This window comes from Simochromis diagramma, unplaced genomic scaffold (genome assembly GCF_900408965.1).
Source record: "Simochromis diagramma unplaced genomic scaffold, fSimDia1.1 OVJJ01000596.1, whole genome shotgun sequence".
Taxonomy (NCBI): domain Eukaryota; kingdom Metazoa; phylum Chordata; class Actinopteri; order Cichliformes; family Cichlidae; genus Simochromis; species Simochromis diagramma.
The window spans coordinates 4,825,244-4,844,907 of record NW_024387245.1 but is presented as its reverse complement, the minus strand read 5'-3'; the positions used below and the strand labels follow the sequence as shown (position 1 = coordinate 4,844,907).

General features: G+C 39.5%; 1 protein-coding gene across 2 annotated transcripts in view; it reads left to right on the top strand.

Moving 5' to 3' along the window:
* fibcd1b (fibrinogen C domain containing 1b) overlaps positions 1 to 19,664 on the top strand; it is an 86,775-nt gene that overhangs the window by 28,268 nt on the left and 38,843 nt on the right. The window contains exons 2-3 of one of the 2 annotated variants that reach the window (XM_040000257.1): positions 749 to 832; positions 10,090 to 10,569. In XM_040000257.1, coding sequence (XP_039856191.1) covers positions 749 to 832; positions 10,090 to 10,569 — 564 coding nt within the window. The remainder of the gene's footprint in view (positions 1 to 748; positions 833 to 10,089; positions 10,570 to 19,664) is intronic. The other variant, XM_040000258.1, reaches the window with a different exon arrangement.

The following is a 19,664-nucleotide window of genomic DNA, read 5'->3' as shown; positions in this document are numbered from 1 at the left end:
TCTATGAGAAGCACAGGGTGCAAGTTTTGGCACAAATTGTGGTATTCTATGGCAAATGCCAATCTGGTTTCATTGTGCTCTGCAGTGACCATGAAGCCCTTTAGAGGATGTAGGTTCCTCATAAAGTCTGTTTCTGATTGTTTTCTCAGACACATTAACACCAGTGGTCTGTTGGAGGTCATTTTGTAGTTCTGACAGTGATCATCCTGTTCCTCCTTGCAAAAAGGAGTAGATGCTGGTCATGCTGATGGGTTAAGGACCTTCTATGGCTCTGTCCGGCTCTCTTAGAATAACTGCCTGTCTCTTGAAATCCCCTCAATCCCCTCAAGGTCCAATGTGCTAGGACCTTTGCACCCTCTGTATGGTCCAGATTTCAGCTCACGGTACCAGTAGTGACACTGGCCCTAGCCAAACAGTCAGAAGGGATGAGTAGGGAAAAAAGTCAGTGGCCTCCACCTGTAAAACCATTCCTATTGTGGGTGCTCATTGTTACCCCTCTAGTGCACCTGTTTTTAATTTCATTAACACCAAACCTCTGCTGCCAGATCAATATCCTACAAGTTTAATTGACTTGATGCTAAACCCTGATTAAAAAGTATTCCTTTACTTGTTTTCAGGAGTATATATCCAAAGCCTGTGCGTCTATGCATGTATGTGTGTGTTTGTTTGCATGTGCACGCATGCTTGATTGCACATGTGACTTGAACAAACGCCAACACTGGTGGCCCTATCTGTTTGTCCCATGCAGACGTTCTGTGAATGTGTGCCCAGCTCCTCTCAACTCAAACATCGCTGGTCAGATTCAGAAACAGCCAGGGAGACCCCAGCTAAGGTAAGGCCCCGTTATCACAACATGTACGCACATGTATACTTGAGCAATTTGTCTTTTTAACTGGTTGAATTTACACAAATCAAACAAATTATTTTGGCTAGAGTTTGAATTAGATTTCTGCAGAATAATATGTAAGTTGATATGGGGACTAGCAAACACTGAAGTGGATAGAAATGGCTAAATAAAAAGCATCCAAATTGATATAATTTATAATATTATAATGACACAAATTAAATCCCCTTATTTCTTCCTCTATACTACGTGCACTGCTGTATACACTACTATCCACCATCCTCCTTTTCAGTCAAATCAGGGGCAGACATTGAATAGTTACTTGCTCACCTGTGGAGGAGATTATGTTTCACCGACAATTATTTTTTTAATCACCAGCCACTATCTCACTCCTTTAGAAATGAATCGTTGTGTGTAACACATTATATTTTGCCACTGAGAAGCAGCAATTGCACAACCTCAGCTCAAATACCCAGACGCACAAGAGGAAGATGGATAAGACCCTGCAGATACTCTGAACTGAGAGGGGAGGTCATGGCTACACTGGGAAATGGAGCCTGATTGTATGGCAGATTATAATGAAGAAACTGCACTGAATGAGTCAGATTCAAACCGCCAGTGAATGAAAGGAGGGTGGAAATGGTGAACATGACTTCTTTTAAAACCAGTCCGTGCATGCCAGTTTAGCTTCAAAATATTTTTGTACCTTTCTGTGTGTATTAGTTTGGCAGCTCCAATGTGAATGTCTTCTGTGTATACATCGATTTGTGTCAGCATGTGCGTGTTTGTGTTTTGAGAAGAGGGAGAGAGGACGAGAGAGTGAGGATGCTTGGAAGAGTTTTGCTAGTTTCCTGGTTATCTAATGAGCAGGCAAAACCTTTTGTCCAAGAACTGTCTGCCAGTTCTCCTGCGTGGGAGGACATCATTTCCACAGAGAGGAATTCTCTCTGATTCTCTGCCTCTTCTTTCCGATCTATCTATCAGAATTCCCCAGTTCTCCTCTCAAATCCCATGGTGTGGCTTGAGTACAGAAAGGAGAGGACGCGAAAGTCAGCCACTAATTACAGAGTGGTCTCCTGCTGTGAGATCGAGAGTCTCATTTACAAAAAAAACCTAACTGTTAAGAGGCTGCTTGCATCCTGTTCTCACTGTCATTATGCCACTACAAATCTCAACCTGAGGTGGGAGACCGCGTACTCCAATGGGGCATGAAGCAGGTTGCTGTTTCATTTCATTTTTACTGACCATCAAAACACAATGCAAAAGAAAATCTCTGGCTCCAGAAACATTTTGGTTGGTTAATAATGCATAAAAAAAGGTTAAATTTGCCACCTTTGTTTCTAAAGTGGAAAAGATGCCTGGTTAGTTAATTTCTTTTTACACTTGCTCTGTTTTCTATTTCTTTTCTGTTGTCTTATCCCTATGCCATGTTTATTACTGGGAACATTGTTTGCCACAGCACAATAAAAAAATAAAATCATAAAATTATAAGATCAACTTAACCGAATAACCACCTTGTTGTTGAGCCAGTGCGTTTCTACAGACCAAAATATTACCTGTAAACAGAAGAATGAGTGCATTTCCTGTGATTATTCTTCTGTTGAAAAATAAATAAATCCTCATCCTGTACTTGTTTGAGCAAACATCCTATAATGACACATAATTATGTTATTGTTAAGTGACCTCATCTTTTATTGACATTGTAAGTTGTAGGAAAAACTGACATCCAAAGCAGTAGAACTTCCCAGGAGAAAAAAGGCCTTAACAAAAAAAAGTCAGCAAACCTTTTAATCATTTTTTTTTTAATTTGATTTGATTGAATACGTGTGTGGTGAATTGTGGTTTGTGGCTCAGCTGCAGGGGTGGGGTGGAGCAGTGGGTAACTGCCAGGGTATCCAAAAAGAACTATAATAAAGCACTGTTGACTGTGACACACTGAGTGAGTTGTGTCCTGTCTTCACAACATGCAATTTTGATGTCCTGTTGATTTTTGGTAATGGTTCAAAAAACTTTTCAAATAAGTGTCTATGGGCATTTCAAGATGGTGCTGAGTAACACACTTCTACAAGGACTGTGTCTCTATCAGTGAACTGAGAGGTTTTCAGCAGTATTTCAGCAAATGCTTCCCAACAATGCAGTGTCTGTGGGCAGGAGGGTGAAATCTGGATTGATAGATTAGCAAAACACAGAACTTTAACACTGAACTGCACTTTTGTTGATTCATTGTTGTATTCATAAACATGAAAAAAAGATTCTGCAGTCACGTTAGGGAAAATGGTGGTTTGAGATTGCATCAACACCAAAGTTACTGAAACCATGTGCAATGAATTTGTGGTTTTGTTTCCCTTTGAAAATGTTTCTTTGAAGACGAAGGGCAGGTATGAGATGAGTGATCAAAGCAACTTTGGTTCATCAAACCAGCAATAGAGCAGCAATAAGACAGACTCAATAAGACTGAATTAGATTAATAACACTTAATAAGACACAGAGTTGAATGTTAAATAGCAAGCACTTAGATGTAGAAAAAAGTGCTCAGAGTAGAAAAGCACTATGTAAGAACCAGCTCATTTACCATAAATGAACTGGTAAACACAAAAGTAGAGATTCCTAAAAAAAATAGGATTATTGTACGACAGCAATTTCACGGCAACGTAACATAGGCACGTTCTTTTATAGAAACCAGTTGGCAACTAGTTAGGTCGAGTTGGGAGTCTCTCCACATTTATATATTATATGCCAATTATAATTGGCATATAATATAATTATATTATATTAGCCTTAATTTTTCAAGACTAAATTATTATTACAGATTTGATCATTGTCTAGTTACGGTTCAACATGAATGAAACACGTCTACTCCTCTGTGTTCTGAATATGTTTTAATGTATAGAGGTCTGCCTGTCAGCATAACTATGACTATCATATATCTTTTCCATTCTACGTTAATAATCAGTGTGCTAGCAATGAATATTTAGTGTAGTGCCAGTGATAGCTTTCACTGATGTCTTGGCCCGCTAGCGATAGTACTCAGGCAAACCGTTCTAATGTTACGTTGCTGTCATTCTGCAGAGCAAGGCCATTATACACATTATGTACGACACAGACACCCCTCTGCACACACATCCATACACACAGCCAAGCCCAGTGAGTTAAAATCACTGAGCCGCACCTCATACAAACTGGAAAAAAGAGAAACACAGTTTTGATATGTAAGGAAAGATTTTACGGTAAATTCTAAGTATAGTCATAAGGCCTACATGTTGAATTAGAGCAAGCAAACAAAAAAAAAATGCTATGTGCAGCATTATTCCCCTGGAGCTCATTTCTATGATGATGTATATGGGTGAAAAAATAAAGCAATGCTCCAGTTTTTTTATGTTCTTTTTCCCAAAAAAGCATTATGGTCAAATTATGTAGGTCTCCATGCAACTAGAATAGAATAGAATAGAATTCAACTTTATTGTCATTGCACATGCACAGGTACAGGGCAACGAAATGCAGTTTGCATCCATCCAGAAGTGCTTTAGTGATATAGATATATTACAATATATATTAGCAATAATATAGATATGTGAGTATATTACAGAAATGGGTCTATTATGGAATGTTATAATGTACACGGTATGAAGTATGTTGTGAATATTCTATAACTATAAGTATGTACAGACTGTAGTGAGTACAAGCTATGAACAGGCTATGAACAGGATATAAATATGAAAAACTATACAGAATATGAAATAAGTAACTTTACAGAATCTGAGATATACAGCTATACAGAAATGGGAACTATGCAAGTTGTAAACAGTTGTAGGATTAAAGATTATCGAATGTACAGAATGATTATTTACACAGAGCTATACAGTAGTGCAGTTAAGATAAGTGAGGGTGTAGATAGTTTCTACAGAGGCTATATAAAGTGCTGGTGGTTGTGAGTGGTGGTTCAGTCCATGTTATTATTGTGTGTTTGAGGGTACAGTTGTCCATTGTGGGTGTGTGTATGTTCAGTCCATGAGTTTAACGTGGGTCAGATGTCAGGAGGCAGAGTTCAGGAGTCTGACAGCTGTGGGGAAGAAGCTGTTCCGGTACCTGGTGGTCTTAGTCCGTAGGCTCCTGTGGCGCCTCCCAGAGGGCAGGAGGGTGAAGAGTCCATGTGATGGGTGACTGGGGTCTTTGATGATTTTCCCAGCCCTTTTCAGACACCGCTTCCTGTAGATGTCTTTTATGGCAGGAAGTGGTGCTCCGGCGATGCGCTGGGCAGTTTTCACGACCCTCTGCAACGCCTTCCGGTCCGAGGCAGAGCAGTTCCCGTACCAGACTGTTATACAGTTGGTCAGGATGCTCTCGATGGTGCAGCGATAGAAGTTCACCAGGATGTCTGAGGACAGGTGGTTCTTCCTCAGAGTCCTCAAGAAGAAGAGGCGCTGGTGAGCCTTCTTGACCAGCTTGGAGCAGTTGGTCGTCCAGGTGAGATCCTCGGAGATGTGGACTCCCAGGAACTTGAAGCTGCTCACACGCTCCACAGCCGTCCCCTTAATGTGGATGGGTGGATGTGGGTCAGCATTCCTCCTGTAGTCCACGATGAGCTCCTTGGTCTTCTCGGTGTTAAGCAGCAGGTTGTTTCTGTCGCACCACTCAGCCAGACGATCCACCTCCTCCCTGTAGGCGGCCTCATCGTTGTCACTGATGAGGCCAATCACCGTGGTGTCATCTGCAAACTTAATGATGGTGTTGGAACCATCATCAGGTCTGCAGTCGTGGGTGAAGAGGGAGTAGAGGAAAGGGCTCATCACACAGCCTTGTGGTACACCGGTGTTCATTGTGATGGTAGATGAGCAGTGGTTATCCAGCCGGACATGTTGGGGGCGGTTGGTCAGGAAGTCCAGTAACCATTTGCAGATGAGGGAACTGATGCCCAGGTCTGTCAGTTTCCTGATGAGTTGTGAGGGGTGGATTGTATTGAATGCTGAACTGAAGTCTATAAACAGCATTCTGGCGTAGGTGTTGTTGTTGTCCAGGTGTGAGAGGACAGAGTGCATTGCGATGGAGACTGCATCCTCTGTGCTCCTGTTCTGGCGGTATGCGAATTGGTGGGGGTCCAGGGTGGGGGGGAGACAGGACTATGTGTCCATGTGCATATATGCAGTGAACATTAAGTGGCATAAATGTGTGTAGTGTTTCTAGTGTCTAGTTGTACAGTATGCAGTATGTTGCAAAATATTACATATTAGGACATAATAAAAAATTATCTGGTCATCACCAGCTCTTAAATTAGATAACAACAGAAGACACATTATACTGTCTCATTACTTATTTAACTAAAAAAAAAGTAATTTTGAAAAATTAGTACACCAGAAGATTCAGAACTTTTAGCAACAGTAACTAGATGGCTTTAGTCTGTCACATCATTGTGGAGGAATTTGAGCCCATTCATTACAATGTTGTCTGACTTTATTGAGGTTTGTTGGCATTCATTTATGCACAGCTCTCTTAGGGCCCTGCTATCCAGTCGTTAAGTGATGACGTGACAAATCCTACTTCCGGGCCTAAAGTAGTCTGCGTTTAATATGGCTTTTGTGTTGTTAACATGTTTAATGTTTTGTATTTTCTTCTATTTAATCTCAAAAAGCTCCTAAAACAGTCAGTGATCACTGTTGACCTCCCTCTGCTTTTATTACCACTAATCATTTATTTAAGCTCAGTTTTTAAATGGTAAATGGCCTGTATTTATATAGCACTTTACTAGTCCCTAAGGACCCCAAAGCGCTTTACATATCCAGTCATCCACCCATTCACACACACATTCACACACTGGTGATGGTAAGCTACATTGTAGCCACAGCCACCCTGGGGCGCACTGACAGAGGATGTAACTACAGCACAGCCCATGCAGCAGTATATGAATGACTAACCTCGTATTGTGGATGGATTATCTCAGTTGTTCTCCTGGCTGAAGTTTGGTCCTTTTACAGCATCCTGCCATGCGATTACATTTGTTCCTGACCACCGAGAACACTCACGTTAACTTTTATCGAGTGGAAAAAAAGTTAGCTTGTTTATATTATGCTAACATAGCTGTGTCGCTAGCGGTCACATAGCACATCATTATATACCAGCTAGCCAAACTTCAGTAACCCTACAAACGTCACTGCTGTTTAGTTTTCTGTCTTCATTTATGTTGGAAGTGATAGCAGAGCTGTACGTTTTAATTTGTTTCCAAAACTCCGCAGTCAGGACATGCTATATTGTATTTAGATAGAAGCTAGCGAGCTAACTTCCTGCTAACTTCTAACTCCGTTAAATGTCATAAATTCCGTTTTCATTGATGCCTGGATGTTAAACTCAATTGTTACACCTGGTAGAGCAGAAGGCTGATCATTTCATTAAAGATGAAAGACTTTAGACAGTTTTTCAACTCTCAGTAATGCCATAGTGATCGTTTGATATATGGACCTGCAGCGGAGTTTAGACCCAGACACGGCTAGTGACGTCAGACTTAACGACCGGATAGGAGTTCAGTCAAGTTTAGGTCTGGACTTTGACATCTTGGTTCTGTTCTTTTTCAGCCATTTCGCTGTAGATTTGCTGGTGTCTTAGATATAATATTATTATTATATTCCTGTTGCACAACCCACTTTTGCCCAAGTTTATTTGTCACACAGAAGCTCCCACATTTGTCTCTAGAATATGTGTGAGTTCAAGGTCAACAAATATCTCAGGTGGCAGAGCGGATCAGCCACTAACCAGAAGGATCAGCCACTAACCAGAAGGTCGGTGGTTCGATCCCACTCACTGCTCCAGTCTGCATGCCAAATATCCATGGGGATACTAACCCCATGTTGCTCTCCGATGCATCCATCGGAGTGTGAATGTGTATGAATGTTAGGCACTTAGGCTTAGAAGTGATTGGGTGAATGAATTAGCTGTATTAAGCGCTTTGAGTGCTCGGATAGAGTAGAAAAGCGCTATATAAGAACCAGTCCATTTACCATTTAACTCAGGGACTGCAAAGTGCTCAGGTCCTGTGGCTAAAAAAAACTAGCCCAAATCAACATGCCTCCACCACCAGCTGGCTTGATGTGTTTATGCTGACATGCTGTGTTTGGTTTTTGCCAAACATATTGGTGTGCATTAAAGCCAAAAATTTCCACTTTCATCTTGTGTGTCCAAAGGAAACAGTTTTGCAAATTTAACCTTTTTTTTTCTAATTGTATTGTCATTATAATTATAATATAAGCATTATAATTTATTGAGCTAATTGAGGCTTAAAAAGTCTGAGATGTAGCGCTTTGGTTTTTTGTGGTCCTTTGGAAATAGGCTCATTACCTCCCCAAACAAATGGGGAGGATATAAGACCGTAATGAAGTAGCAACTGTTTCTTAAAGATCATTGCTAATGTCTTTCTTCCTTGGCTTTGTGTTAAAACACCTGAATGCTTCAGACCCACAAAACTGCTGCTTTTACTCAGGTGCTCACACTTTTTGATGATCAGTTAATCAAGTGTATTTGATTAGCAGCACCTGATTGCTTCTTACCCTCTTAAAGCAGTAAAGGTTTTTTTGTTTTTTTCAGTTCCTGCATTTTGGCTTATTTTTGGTTAAATAAATAATGTCATAGTGAAATATGTCACATGTTGTTCATCTGAGAGCATCTTTTTTCCCATTTCAAAATCTGCTATGGACTTTTTTATTTTGTCCCAATGTGTAAAACCTTACTATTGAAAGAGGGTGTACTTTCTTTTTACCATACCTGTACACCAGTTAACACCCTTAACCTACTAATGTTGAGATCCTCATCATTTTTACCTGTCAGGGCATGGGCAACGTTGTAGGATGATGCCTTATAGCATGTTCTGAAGCATCCCATCCCACTGATGCTAAATCAAATTGGGTATTAGAAAGTTTGGAGGCCTGGTACCCCTTGACACTTTAGCTGTCAGTAGTTTTAACGACATTGTTTATCATTACATCTGTACAGCAACCCATTTTAAAAAAAATTAACACAGGAGAGTTTTTGCAGCGACAGTGATCACACACATGTGAATGGTATCTCAAAAACAAAAGCCACATTAAGGTGCTTTAGTAAGCAATGATTCATGAAATTTCACTAAATGTAATCAACAGATTCTACTGGAGACAGGAATTAGAAAGAAAATAATAAAATAAGCCAAGTGCGGTTGAAGTATTCATATTGGTTGTGTGTCTTGTGTGCTTCAGGTTTACAAAATTGGCATCCCATGTACACCTGCACATATCCAGGCAGTAACAACGTTTTATGTCTTCTATCCAAAGACTGTGGGTAAACAAGTTGATAGGAGTACTTCCTGCACAACACAACTGATTTTCCTCACATTAAAAGAACTGTAAACCTCTCTCGTAAAGCAGGCCATTAGCTGTCTATTAGTGTGCTTCGCGGTGCTTTGTACAGCCAATTTACATATTAATGTGCTCACTCTCACTTTCACATGCTAACATAAACCAAAGCCCACATACAGTCATTGAGAACAAAAAAAATACAGATTGTAGAAAATAAAAAACAAAAATCACTTAGACATCAACTGGTGATTCATTTGTTAGAAAGATATTGGGGAGCTAGGAATTATTAATCATTCATATAGGCGGGCCATAGTGCTTTCTCCTATCCATTGCTTAACCTAAGTGGAAAATGGGCCTGGATCCTAAAGGGCCATCATAAAAAAACATTTTATAGCCCAATTATTGAAGACTATGTTACCGGTACAGTTCCTCCATTTTTTTCTCTAAGTGGTTTCTGCTCATTTATTTGCATCCGACTGGCCGTCCACATCGTCTTTGCTTTACTCTTTCTCAGTAGCTCCAATTTCTTCATGTTTTCTTGTTTTCTTCTCCTTGTTAGAACTGAAAAAAAGGAGCTCTCAGGTCCCTGAGTGGTTTCCAGACATGTATGAGGCTAGTATCCTCCCCCACACTGCATCACCACTCCAATGATAAGCAGGGTTTTTGGACAGAAATTGTCTCTTTGAGTTTTAATAAGGCCGACAGTTGATGGGATCTTTTTTTTTCCTGCTGCATAAATAATTCAAAACTACACTTTATCACGGAAATATGGTTACATTACTTAAAACTATGGCCCCGGTGATTGAAGAAAGTCATTTCTTTTTGAATAACTCAGCTTTTTTTTAATGTCATTTTTGGTGTAATTGCATTTACTTTTCTAAAACATACCTTTTCTCTGCCTACCTTTCTCCCTCTCTTCTTTCTGACTTACAGAGGATGAGCTGCAGCTACCTGCTCTGCACTATCCTTCTCTTCGTGGCTGTATTGCTGGCTGTCACTGTAACTGGCACCATCCTTTTCATGAATCACTATCAGGCTCCACCCATGTCTGATGGCCTACCCCACATTTCTACCAACCAGGATGAAGCCAATGCCCTGGTCACTGTTGAGAGAGGCGATGGCTCTCGCATTAACATCTTCATTGACCCCAACTGTCCGGATTACAACAGTAACTTTATGCGACTGGAGGGTGTGCAGACCTCATTGCTCCACTCACTGACCGACCACGACTCTGACTTGAAGTCTGTGAAAGGACAGGATCGGGCTCTGCTTGTCAGTCTGGCTGAGGAGGTGGCCAAGCTGTCAGCCCACGCAGGCCAACTGAAAATGGACTATGAATCTCTACGCAGGGGGCAGAGCAGCCTCGGGCAAGACCTTAACACACTGCAAACGGAACAGGGACGCCTCATACAGGTGAGACGCATAAGCAGAGAAACATTCCTTATACCTCAGTGTGATGTAAAGATCAATACCTCTTTCATCACAGCTTTTAGTTGAAGTATAAATATATGAAACCATCCACAGTAGTAAGCATCTTCAATTTTTTTGTACTTATTTTAGCACATAGAAGATTAGAAAGGGTTTTATTTCTTAAGAAGAAAGGGAAATTCATGCAGTTTGTGAGAAAACTATCAGTTTTGATTTGATTGTTTGTTTAGTTGTTGTTGTTGTTTTCTTAATCAATGAACCAATTTGTGAACTGTATTTAAAGCAATGCTCCTAAACCCTTGGGCAACACCCAAGTCCTGACTTTAAGTACTGTACTGAGGTATTCAAGGACTGGATTGTGACACACCTATCAATATGTATCGATTGCGACACCACCTTCAGGAGCGTGTGACAGCATTGGACTTTCTGGTGTTATTTAGTTACTTCCTTTTCCTGACTAGAGAATCCAAACACCATCACTGACTAATCAAATGCCAAGTAGACTGTGTCAATTTCTTTTTAGACTGTTAAAGCCAAATAACAGCTAATTTGAAGTGCAAATAGGGCTCATGTTCCACTGGGTACAACTCGCTCACTGTAGTGTTTGAAGACGAGGTCACAGGGGGAAGAAAATGCCCATCATGTTTCAAGAAACAGCAAACACATTTGCACATTAATGCAGTAAAACAACATAATGTTTCCCAATGTGTAAGTCAGACTGAGCATTGGATGTAAACATAATTAGACACCTTTTAGTTTCGACTGTCCACATTGATTTATTGATGATACATTTCCCAAATGTGCGTGGAGAATCTTCACACTACATGGTCTTTTAATTTTGGCCCATCAGGCTCAGTCTCTCTACTCTGCAGTAAATAGATTTCATAGCTGCCAGCCATATAGCTCAAACTACTGAATTCATTCTGCTTCTGCCAGTCCCCCTTTCTTTTTCTTTTTTTCTTTCTTTTCTTTTTCTTTTTCTTTTTTGTTAAGCCAGACCTTTAAAGCTCACAGATCAACATTGTATAAAAATCACCCAGAAACTCCCTAGATGAGTCTGCTCTGGACCTGTTGGCTAAGAAAACATGGGTGCTGATTGAGCACACAAAGAGAACGTAAAACGGTCCATTGCCTTTGCTCCTGTTAATTTCTGGTGTGGGTGGCATCGTGCAGTGGGTACTGAGGCTAAGTGGAGGTGGTACTAGCAGCTTAGACAGTCCAAGTGATTGATTTCCTCTTTGGAAGCAAGGCATGTGGTGCGCACATCCGCTGTTTCTGCCTGACACTGTGGTGTGACTATGTGATCTATGGGCCACCTGTGGCCAAGACGTCTGATTTATACGATGACACAGAGCTGACTGTGCCAGTGTTAGTAATGGCTCTGTGTGCACTGCAAGCCCCCTGAAGAACAGTTTCACCCAGCTACATAGGGAGAGGCCCTTCCACATCACCTGATGTACAGGGAAATGTGATTGCAGCGGGTTTAGGACCAATCTTTTTCGATCATTGAAAAACTGACATTCATTTTTCACAGTAAGTGCTTGCAGCCTCAAATAGAAAGGTACGCCAAAGCCCCCGTATTTGCATCCAAATAAATCACTGTGATGGGAAAGGCTCGTGAAATATAGGGATATGGCAATGAGGCAATACATCCAGCTCATGGTCAGGTTCCAGCACGAGCAGAACACAGGCGGTACTTCTCGTTAGTTCAATTTTCTTTCCTTAATTTGAAAAACGTAGCTAAATTTGACAGCGTTTACTGTGCTGTAGTGTTACTCTAATTTAAAAACTTTAATTGGGAATTTAAGATTTAGAATTGTGAGCAATGACGTTTTGACCACCTGATAATGAATGCACATATCCATAACACTTTGTTCATTAGCCCATGTTCACATTTTAGATAACTGATTATTTAGATGTGCGTGCATAACAGGCTGCTAGCATAACACACCTGGAGCAAGAGCAGATGAACTACAAGCTAGGCAGTCGAAAACTCTGCAGTTCTGCCTCTGAACACTTTTGCTGAATGTTTTGACAGATTTCTCATGTTCCCACCTTTACAAGCAAAAGACCTGTTGCATTTGTGACAACACTGTCGGCATCGACTCTAGCAAAGTGCAACCGCACTTTTGAGCATTTCATTCTCTCCTCCATCTGCACAAAGACCAGGATCTGTGTGGTATGTGCGAGACAGAGCTCCCCTCGCCCCTCACATGCAGGCTCTGAGAGAGATAAAGAGACAACTGTCCTCGGGATAGGGAACAGGGGAAATGCCTTGGATTAATGGCTTAATCAGTAACAGAGGAGGTCAGATAAAATGTGAAAGATAACTTTTATGTACCAATAGTAAATCTATTTTCTTAATTTTTTCCAGTATTGAAAATAATACAGATAACATTGGAGCTTACTGATACGTAAATCATTTTGCCCTGGAGCCTGTTTAATATCTGATTTCAGTACCCATTCCCATTTAGCATCATATTTTTGCTGCTGATCAAATACAGTTGTTAGGATAGAGTGCCACTGTTTCTGTTGTTTTTAGGCACAAATAATCATGGTATCCTGTTAAATTAACACTCTCTATTAATGTTACAGACAGGCAGGAATGATAATGTTAGCTGCCAAAGCTCCAATGTTAACATTATTGTTTTATTACTGAGCTGTAGCCTTTGGCAGCTACCTTAATGATAAAAGACAGCTAATGTTACTGTCAGGCAATTGCGAATGGTGAAATGAGTAAAATTAACGTGTCCAGCAGCCAGGTTAACTTTAATGATAACTATTTAATACTTCAGTGTTGTTGAAATGGGAGCTTCACTGACCTCTCAGAATTCCTCATGAAGAGTAACTCAGTGTTATGAGCCTCAGCTACTTCAGCTGCTAGTGAGGGGAGGGGCTGTGCGCCTCACTGCCCACGGTGGTGCTATGTGAAGTTGTCCGTTAGCTGGAGGAAGAGAAGACTATCATAAATTAGTATCTAAACTGGTCGTCCATTAGTATCTGAGAGGTGATTTTTCTTTGACAACCCAGTTGCTTACTTGTTCAGAGTACGGCAGTGAGTATTCATTTGGTAAATATTTAAGGGCCATGAACAGAACCCTGGTGGACTCCAGTTTGCTTCATTGCTGAAATTCACATATGCAGTGAGGTGATGCCTATAACTTCTAGCTACAGCTTCATTCAGACACATGTGATGTATTACTTTCATTGGTGTGGCCTCACCAGCCTCAATGCTATGATGTTATAACAAGCCAGAATGAATACTGTCAGAAAGGTTACATTTCTATTTAGGTCTTTATTACACATACACATAAAGGTGTCACACCAAATTACTTATCTGTAGGTTTAAGCTTTACGTACTAAAAAATATAACTATAGTGCTTAATATTCTTGCACCCTTTTCTCAAGCGCCAACTCACTGATTTTGCCTTCTGTCATTTATATAACATAGTTGGAAGCTGTAACTGAAGATTACACTTCTGGTTACCGCAGGGACCAAAAGTCAAGCTAACTTTTTAGTTCTTATTGTAAATTACCCAAGTCCCAAAGCACTCCAGTCCAACACCCTCATACTACTGCAGTGTAGATCTTTATTTCCTGTGAAGTGTTCTTACCGTCAGGGGTTGTCTCCATTAATCTTTTTTTTGTATTAAGTTAGAACCTGTCAGCAGCGGTATGAATTACATTAAACATTTTTAATGTATTTTATTTTTAGATCTGACCAGCAGTGGCAGCCCTGTGCATAAGCTATGATGTACAAAGTAACCATAAAAACTGAAGGCTATGGCCCATTAACAGAACTCCAGCGCCCACAAAATGAGCCTAAATATAATGTTTGGCACAATATATGACTGCAAAAACTCAATGAGGAAAAAGCAACAAGGAAGAGTATGACTTGCTGATATCCTTGAACCACAGGTCACAGTTTAAACTGAATCATGTGCCTGTGGAATTTTAATGTTGTTGACAAGCAAAACTCAGTATCTCTGATAAGGATCTCGGGCCAAACTACTGCTAGTGTAGAAAACCGTATTGCTCAAGATGTTCATTAAAGTTGATGCAAGTACTGTAAATAGATGAGGAGTTTAATATTTTCTGCCAGAAATAAGATTTAAAGAGCTTGAAAACCTAAAGCCTCAGTCACAATCAGTAAAACTAATACTAGTAATTGGTTGGTTATTGATTGCGGAAGGCTGCCAGCTGTCATTGGATCAAATCAGCTACAAAGAAGGCGCCACACTAAAATCCTCCTTGTGATTCGGTCTCTCACAAATTGCATAGATGACACTTAACTTCTCGTGAACATGCGTTAACTAACAACTGAGCTGTAGTGAAATTTGGAAAAAAAAACCATAACTTAAACTGGAAATACAAACTGTTTTCTTTCATACTAAAAGTTTTTCTTTTCCTCCTGAAGCCAACATGTTTCATAAAGGAGCAACTTTTACTTTGAAGGCAAAATGGCCTTCATTTCCTGCGTCACACTCTTTATAGTTTCACAACTGCTTAGCAAGTAGGTGTGCTTATGCATCTTTGCGTCCAGTGTCACTGAGCTACAGCACTACAGCAAGCAACTGGTTCCCACCACTTGTTAACCGGTTGGGGAATACACATTTTCCTAGGAAAAGTTGGTTTCCAGGGGGTCGCTGACTGGTCTCTAAGCCTGTGTGACTGCGGTTATATTAATTTAATAGATTACAGTTACCAACCAGTTTCTTGGCCTGTGTGACTATGCTCTATTAACAGTAGGTATTGATGACTTCATAAAAAAAATCAATTGCAATTAACAGTTTAAAAGGAATAAGGAAAATGTATGTTTTAAGAAATAATTGAAACAATACAAATGCTAAGATAACCTTTATTAGTCCCACACGTGGGAAATTTGTTAATATACCATATTAAGCTTTTAAAAATATCCAAAATACAGTCAGTAGCAATAGGTCATTTGCCTCTAACATGAATGGGATCCTTTAATTCAGTGGATTAAAATTAGAACTGATGACTGCTTTTGTTAAATATAATATTTTGTAACAAAACACAAGACATCATGAATTTCAAGGACTGTGGAAAACAACTCTGAGACAGAAATGAAATGCAGTACTTATTTATGCATGTGTGGGCCTATTTCGCAAGTGAGACTTAGGACAAGTATAGCAGAGAAATGTTGAAGAGCCATTGCACGTCTTTATTTCATTAACAGTGATTTAATGGCATAGCTGGGCTCTTTGCACTCCACCCCAACAGCAAGCTACATATAGAAAAAATCAAAATCCTTGTCAGATATTACTCATATTTGATATGAAAACATCCTGTTTATGTATGAAGGCTCTCTCAATCATCAGGGTAATCTTTTATTCATCGTTTCTTTGCTTCAGAGGCCTCATATATCTAGAATCGCTGACTGTTTAATTAAATGGATACAGGATAGGAAGAGGTCGGCCTAACATTTATGAAACACTTTAATACAGCGAATTAAGTCAAGCCCTTGTTGATGGTCAATTTAAGCACTGCTGAATTGCTTTCACATACGATGTTGGCATATCTGTGAAAAGTATATGTAACTTTTTCCCCCTTAAAACATAAAATGATTATTTTAAAACTGCATTTTGTGTTTACATGGGTTATCTTTGTCTAATATTGAAAGTTGTTTAATGATCTGAAATATGTAAGTGTGACAAAGATGCAAAAAAATCAGGAAAGGGGACAAGTACTTTTTCACACCGTAAACTCACAGCCCTGTTAACTAAAGATATGTAGTAAGTACACATGTACAATATGATACGCAAGATTACATTAATTTACTTACGCATAAACTTTTAATTGAACATTTGCACACATCATATGCTAACACACTTATTTGCCATACTATAGTATAGTAAATGGTAGATTGTGAATGACAGACAATTCACAGACAAGGTATCAACATAAATTACAGCTGACAATGATTATGCGCCTTAGATGTGTTACAGTAAGTTACGGGTGTTTCCTTTTTCATTGGAAATACTTTGTGGAACCATTTGTATACTACCCCGGTTGTCTGCAAATGAACTGTCACTGATTACGCCGCTTGAGCGCAAAACAAAATCTTAATGTTTTCCTTTTGCATTTTAGACCTGTTTGAAATTATATCTGAGGCTCGGAATAGACAGATATGGCTGGGAGTTTAAATTATTTCTAATTTGCAAAAGGAGAAGAGGGTGACTTTGTGAAGTGAAGATGTCATATTATGCAGATGGTGACTAAATGACATTTTGTAATTGCCCTTTCTAGCCTTGCTGTGCCTCTCTGTTCTGTGACTCGGCACCCCAGGGATGAGAACGGACTCTTTATTGTGTTTTGCCACAAAGTTTCAGCAGGTCAGCATTTAAGTTTGCAGTTTTAAGAAACAAAGCATCAGATGAGAGTGGATTTTATCGATGGTGAGAAGCAAAGAAGCTGATTTTGAGTGCGAGTGCACTGCACATTATCGTCTGAATTGTGTTAAGCTCTAAATAGGAACACTTACTAACAATTTGACTTTAACCTTGACTCATGAAACAAGGCTCCATGTGTTGAGTGCTGTGGTGTAACTGATTTTGTAAGACTGTGCAAAGGCTGCCTAATGAGAGGTAATTACTTCATGATCCTAATTGATGTGTCAGTCAAGGCTTAGCATTAAGACCACAGGCAATCCTCTGTTTTTGGTACGTACAAACAAACACAATTAACTTTTAAAGACAACACCAGTAATAATGTTAAATGTGCACAAAAACAACATTTACAGGGTAACTCAAATCTTTGATAATGTCCCTACCTTTCTCATTTTTAAAAATGAATTTTTATGACCACACAATGGGTTTGTCGTCAAACAATCAAGATGTGCTTGAAGTGCAGACTTACAGCTTTAATTCAAGGGGTTTAACAAAAGTATTCCATTGAACTTTTACATGTTACTGACATTTTTATATGTAATCCCTCATTTTTAGAGGCTCTAAAGTAACTAGCCCTCCTTCACAAAAGTAAAGAATTGCTTTGCATGAACCCACTGACATCACTAAATGCTGTGTTTCCGCTGTTGAGAAGAACTGCAGCCACTTTCCATTGCTGTGTGTTTGTAGGTCTCTTTGAACTGAACTGAAAAGCGCGAGCCATTGGTTTAAGATCAGGTGACTGGCTTGCTTACTGAAGAATATCTCATTTCTTTGCCTTGAGGGGTTGCTTTTGCAATATGCTTTGGGTCATTAACCATTTACATTGTGAAGCACTGCCTGATCAGTTTTGCAGCATTTGACTGAGCATTGCCCAGTACACCTTTGACTTTATCCTGCTATTTCTAGAAGCAGTTTCATCATAAATATATTCTAGTCACAGGTTCAATTGGCAACCATACATTTGCATGCTATAAGATTGCCTTCACGCCATGTTTGACAGATGATATGGTATGCTTCACATCATTAGATTCTCTTTCCATCCCTATAGGTTCTGCTTCCCATCATTCTGAAACAAGTTTTATTCATCCAAAGACTACACAAACTCACAACATATTCTGGCCATGTCCAATCCGACCTTTTTGACTTGACTCAATATCATAAAAGGGTTATTCTTAACCAAAGAAACAATTCTGTGACCCTGAAATAACGATCTCTCAAGCCTTTTTAAGAATTTGGCTATTTAGCTGTCTCTCTGAATTTTTCACCCTAATAATGGCCTAACTTCCCTCCCTGTGGTCTCTTTGGACCTCGTATTGATAGTACCAGTCACCAGTCACCAAATCAAGTTCAAAGCTTTAAATTAATTTTAGCTCTTAATATATAAAGTCTTTGTCTGTCCACACACTCCTTCTAGACAATCAATAGGTGACCAACCAAACTTGCCACACAGGTTCATCTTAGGCCTCTGAAGGTTTTTGTCTACATCAGGTATTATGATACCATCATGCTGCCTAGCAACTGCTTAGCAGCCGGCTAAAATCACGAATTTTTCAACACTTTATAAAATATAAAAAGGGTCACATCATATCAATTTTACAGCCAACAGTGCAAACAGGCCCAGCAGTACTGTAGCATGGGCATGTACTAGTCTGCTTAATTTGGCATAGGATCATGAGGGACAGACCTTACTTTGCTATGAATCTCCTTGTCAGTAAATTCACCAATTGCTTTTCAGCCCCTTTAAAATTGAGGTCTGGTATACTTGTTAAACCCCTTAAATTAAAGCTGAAAGTCTGCACGTCGATTACATCTTGACATTTGATTTCAAATCCACTCTAGCGGTGAACAGAGGTAAAATTACAAGCTGCATCATTGTCGAAGTAAGTACGGACCTGTCCCTGCACTTTCAGTTGTACACATCAAACAGTCTTTCTTGTATCTAGTCTAGGTGTAGAGTAAGTGATACCTGTATGGAAGGCATGCGTCTCCTTTTTTTTTTTTTTTTTGCTTTTAAATTAAACACAGCATGCTTATACAGATTCAACTGAGGACAATTACTACATTTAGCATTTGTGAACTTATAAGGATGGAAAAAAAGAAGAAAAAAAGGAGGAAAAAGAGGAGGAAAAAAATATAGCAATATTAACTAAATAAAGAGTAAAATAAAATAAAATAAGAAAATTCACACGGGGTGTGAGGCATGAATTATGATCAGTTAATTTTTAAGAATTCTAGAAATGGCTGCCAAATCGTACAAAAACTCGCCAGTTTCCCCTTTCTATCACTTATCTGTTCCACCCTGGCCACAGACACCGTCTCATTAAGCCACCTTTTAAAACACGGGGCCGAAGAAGACCGCCACTGTAAAAGCATACGTTTCTTTGCCACCAGCATGCCCATTGTAATTATCTGTTTTTGTGAAAAGGAAAAAGATTCGATTGATGCAAATGATCCAAGTATAGCCAGTGTACCATCAAGTGGTACTTTTTTCCTAAATTGGTTTGAAAACCACGTAAGAATTTGGCTCCAAAAAGCTTTCAAGACAAGGCAATGCCAAAATAGATGTGCAAGGGAACCTTCACCGATATTACATCTATCACATAAGTGGGACACAGAATTGTGGATCCGGTTAAGTTTAAGTTTAGAAAAATGTAATCTGTGAATGACTTT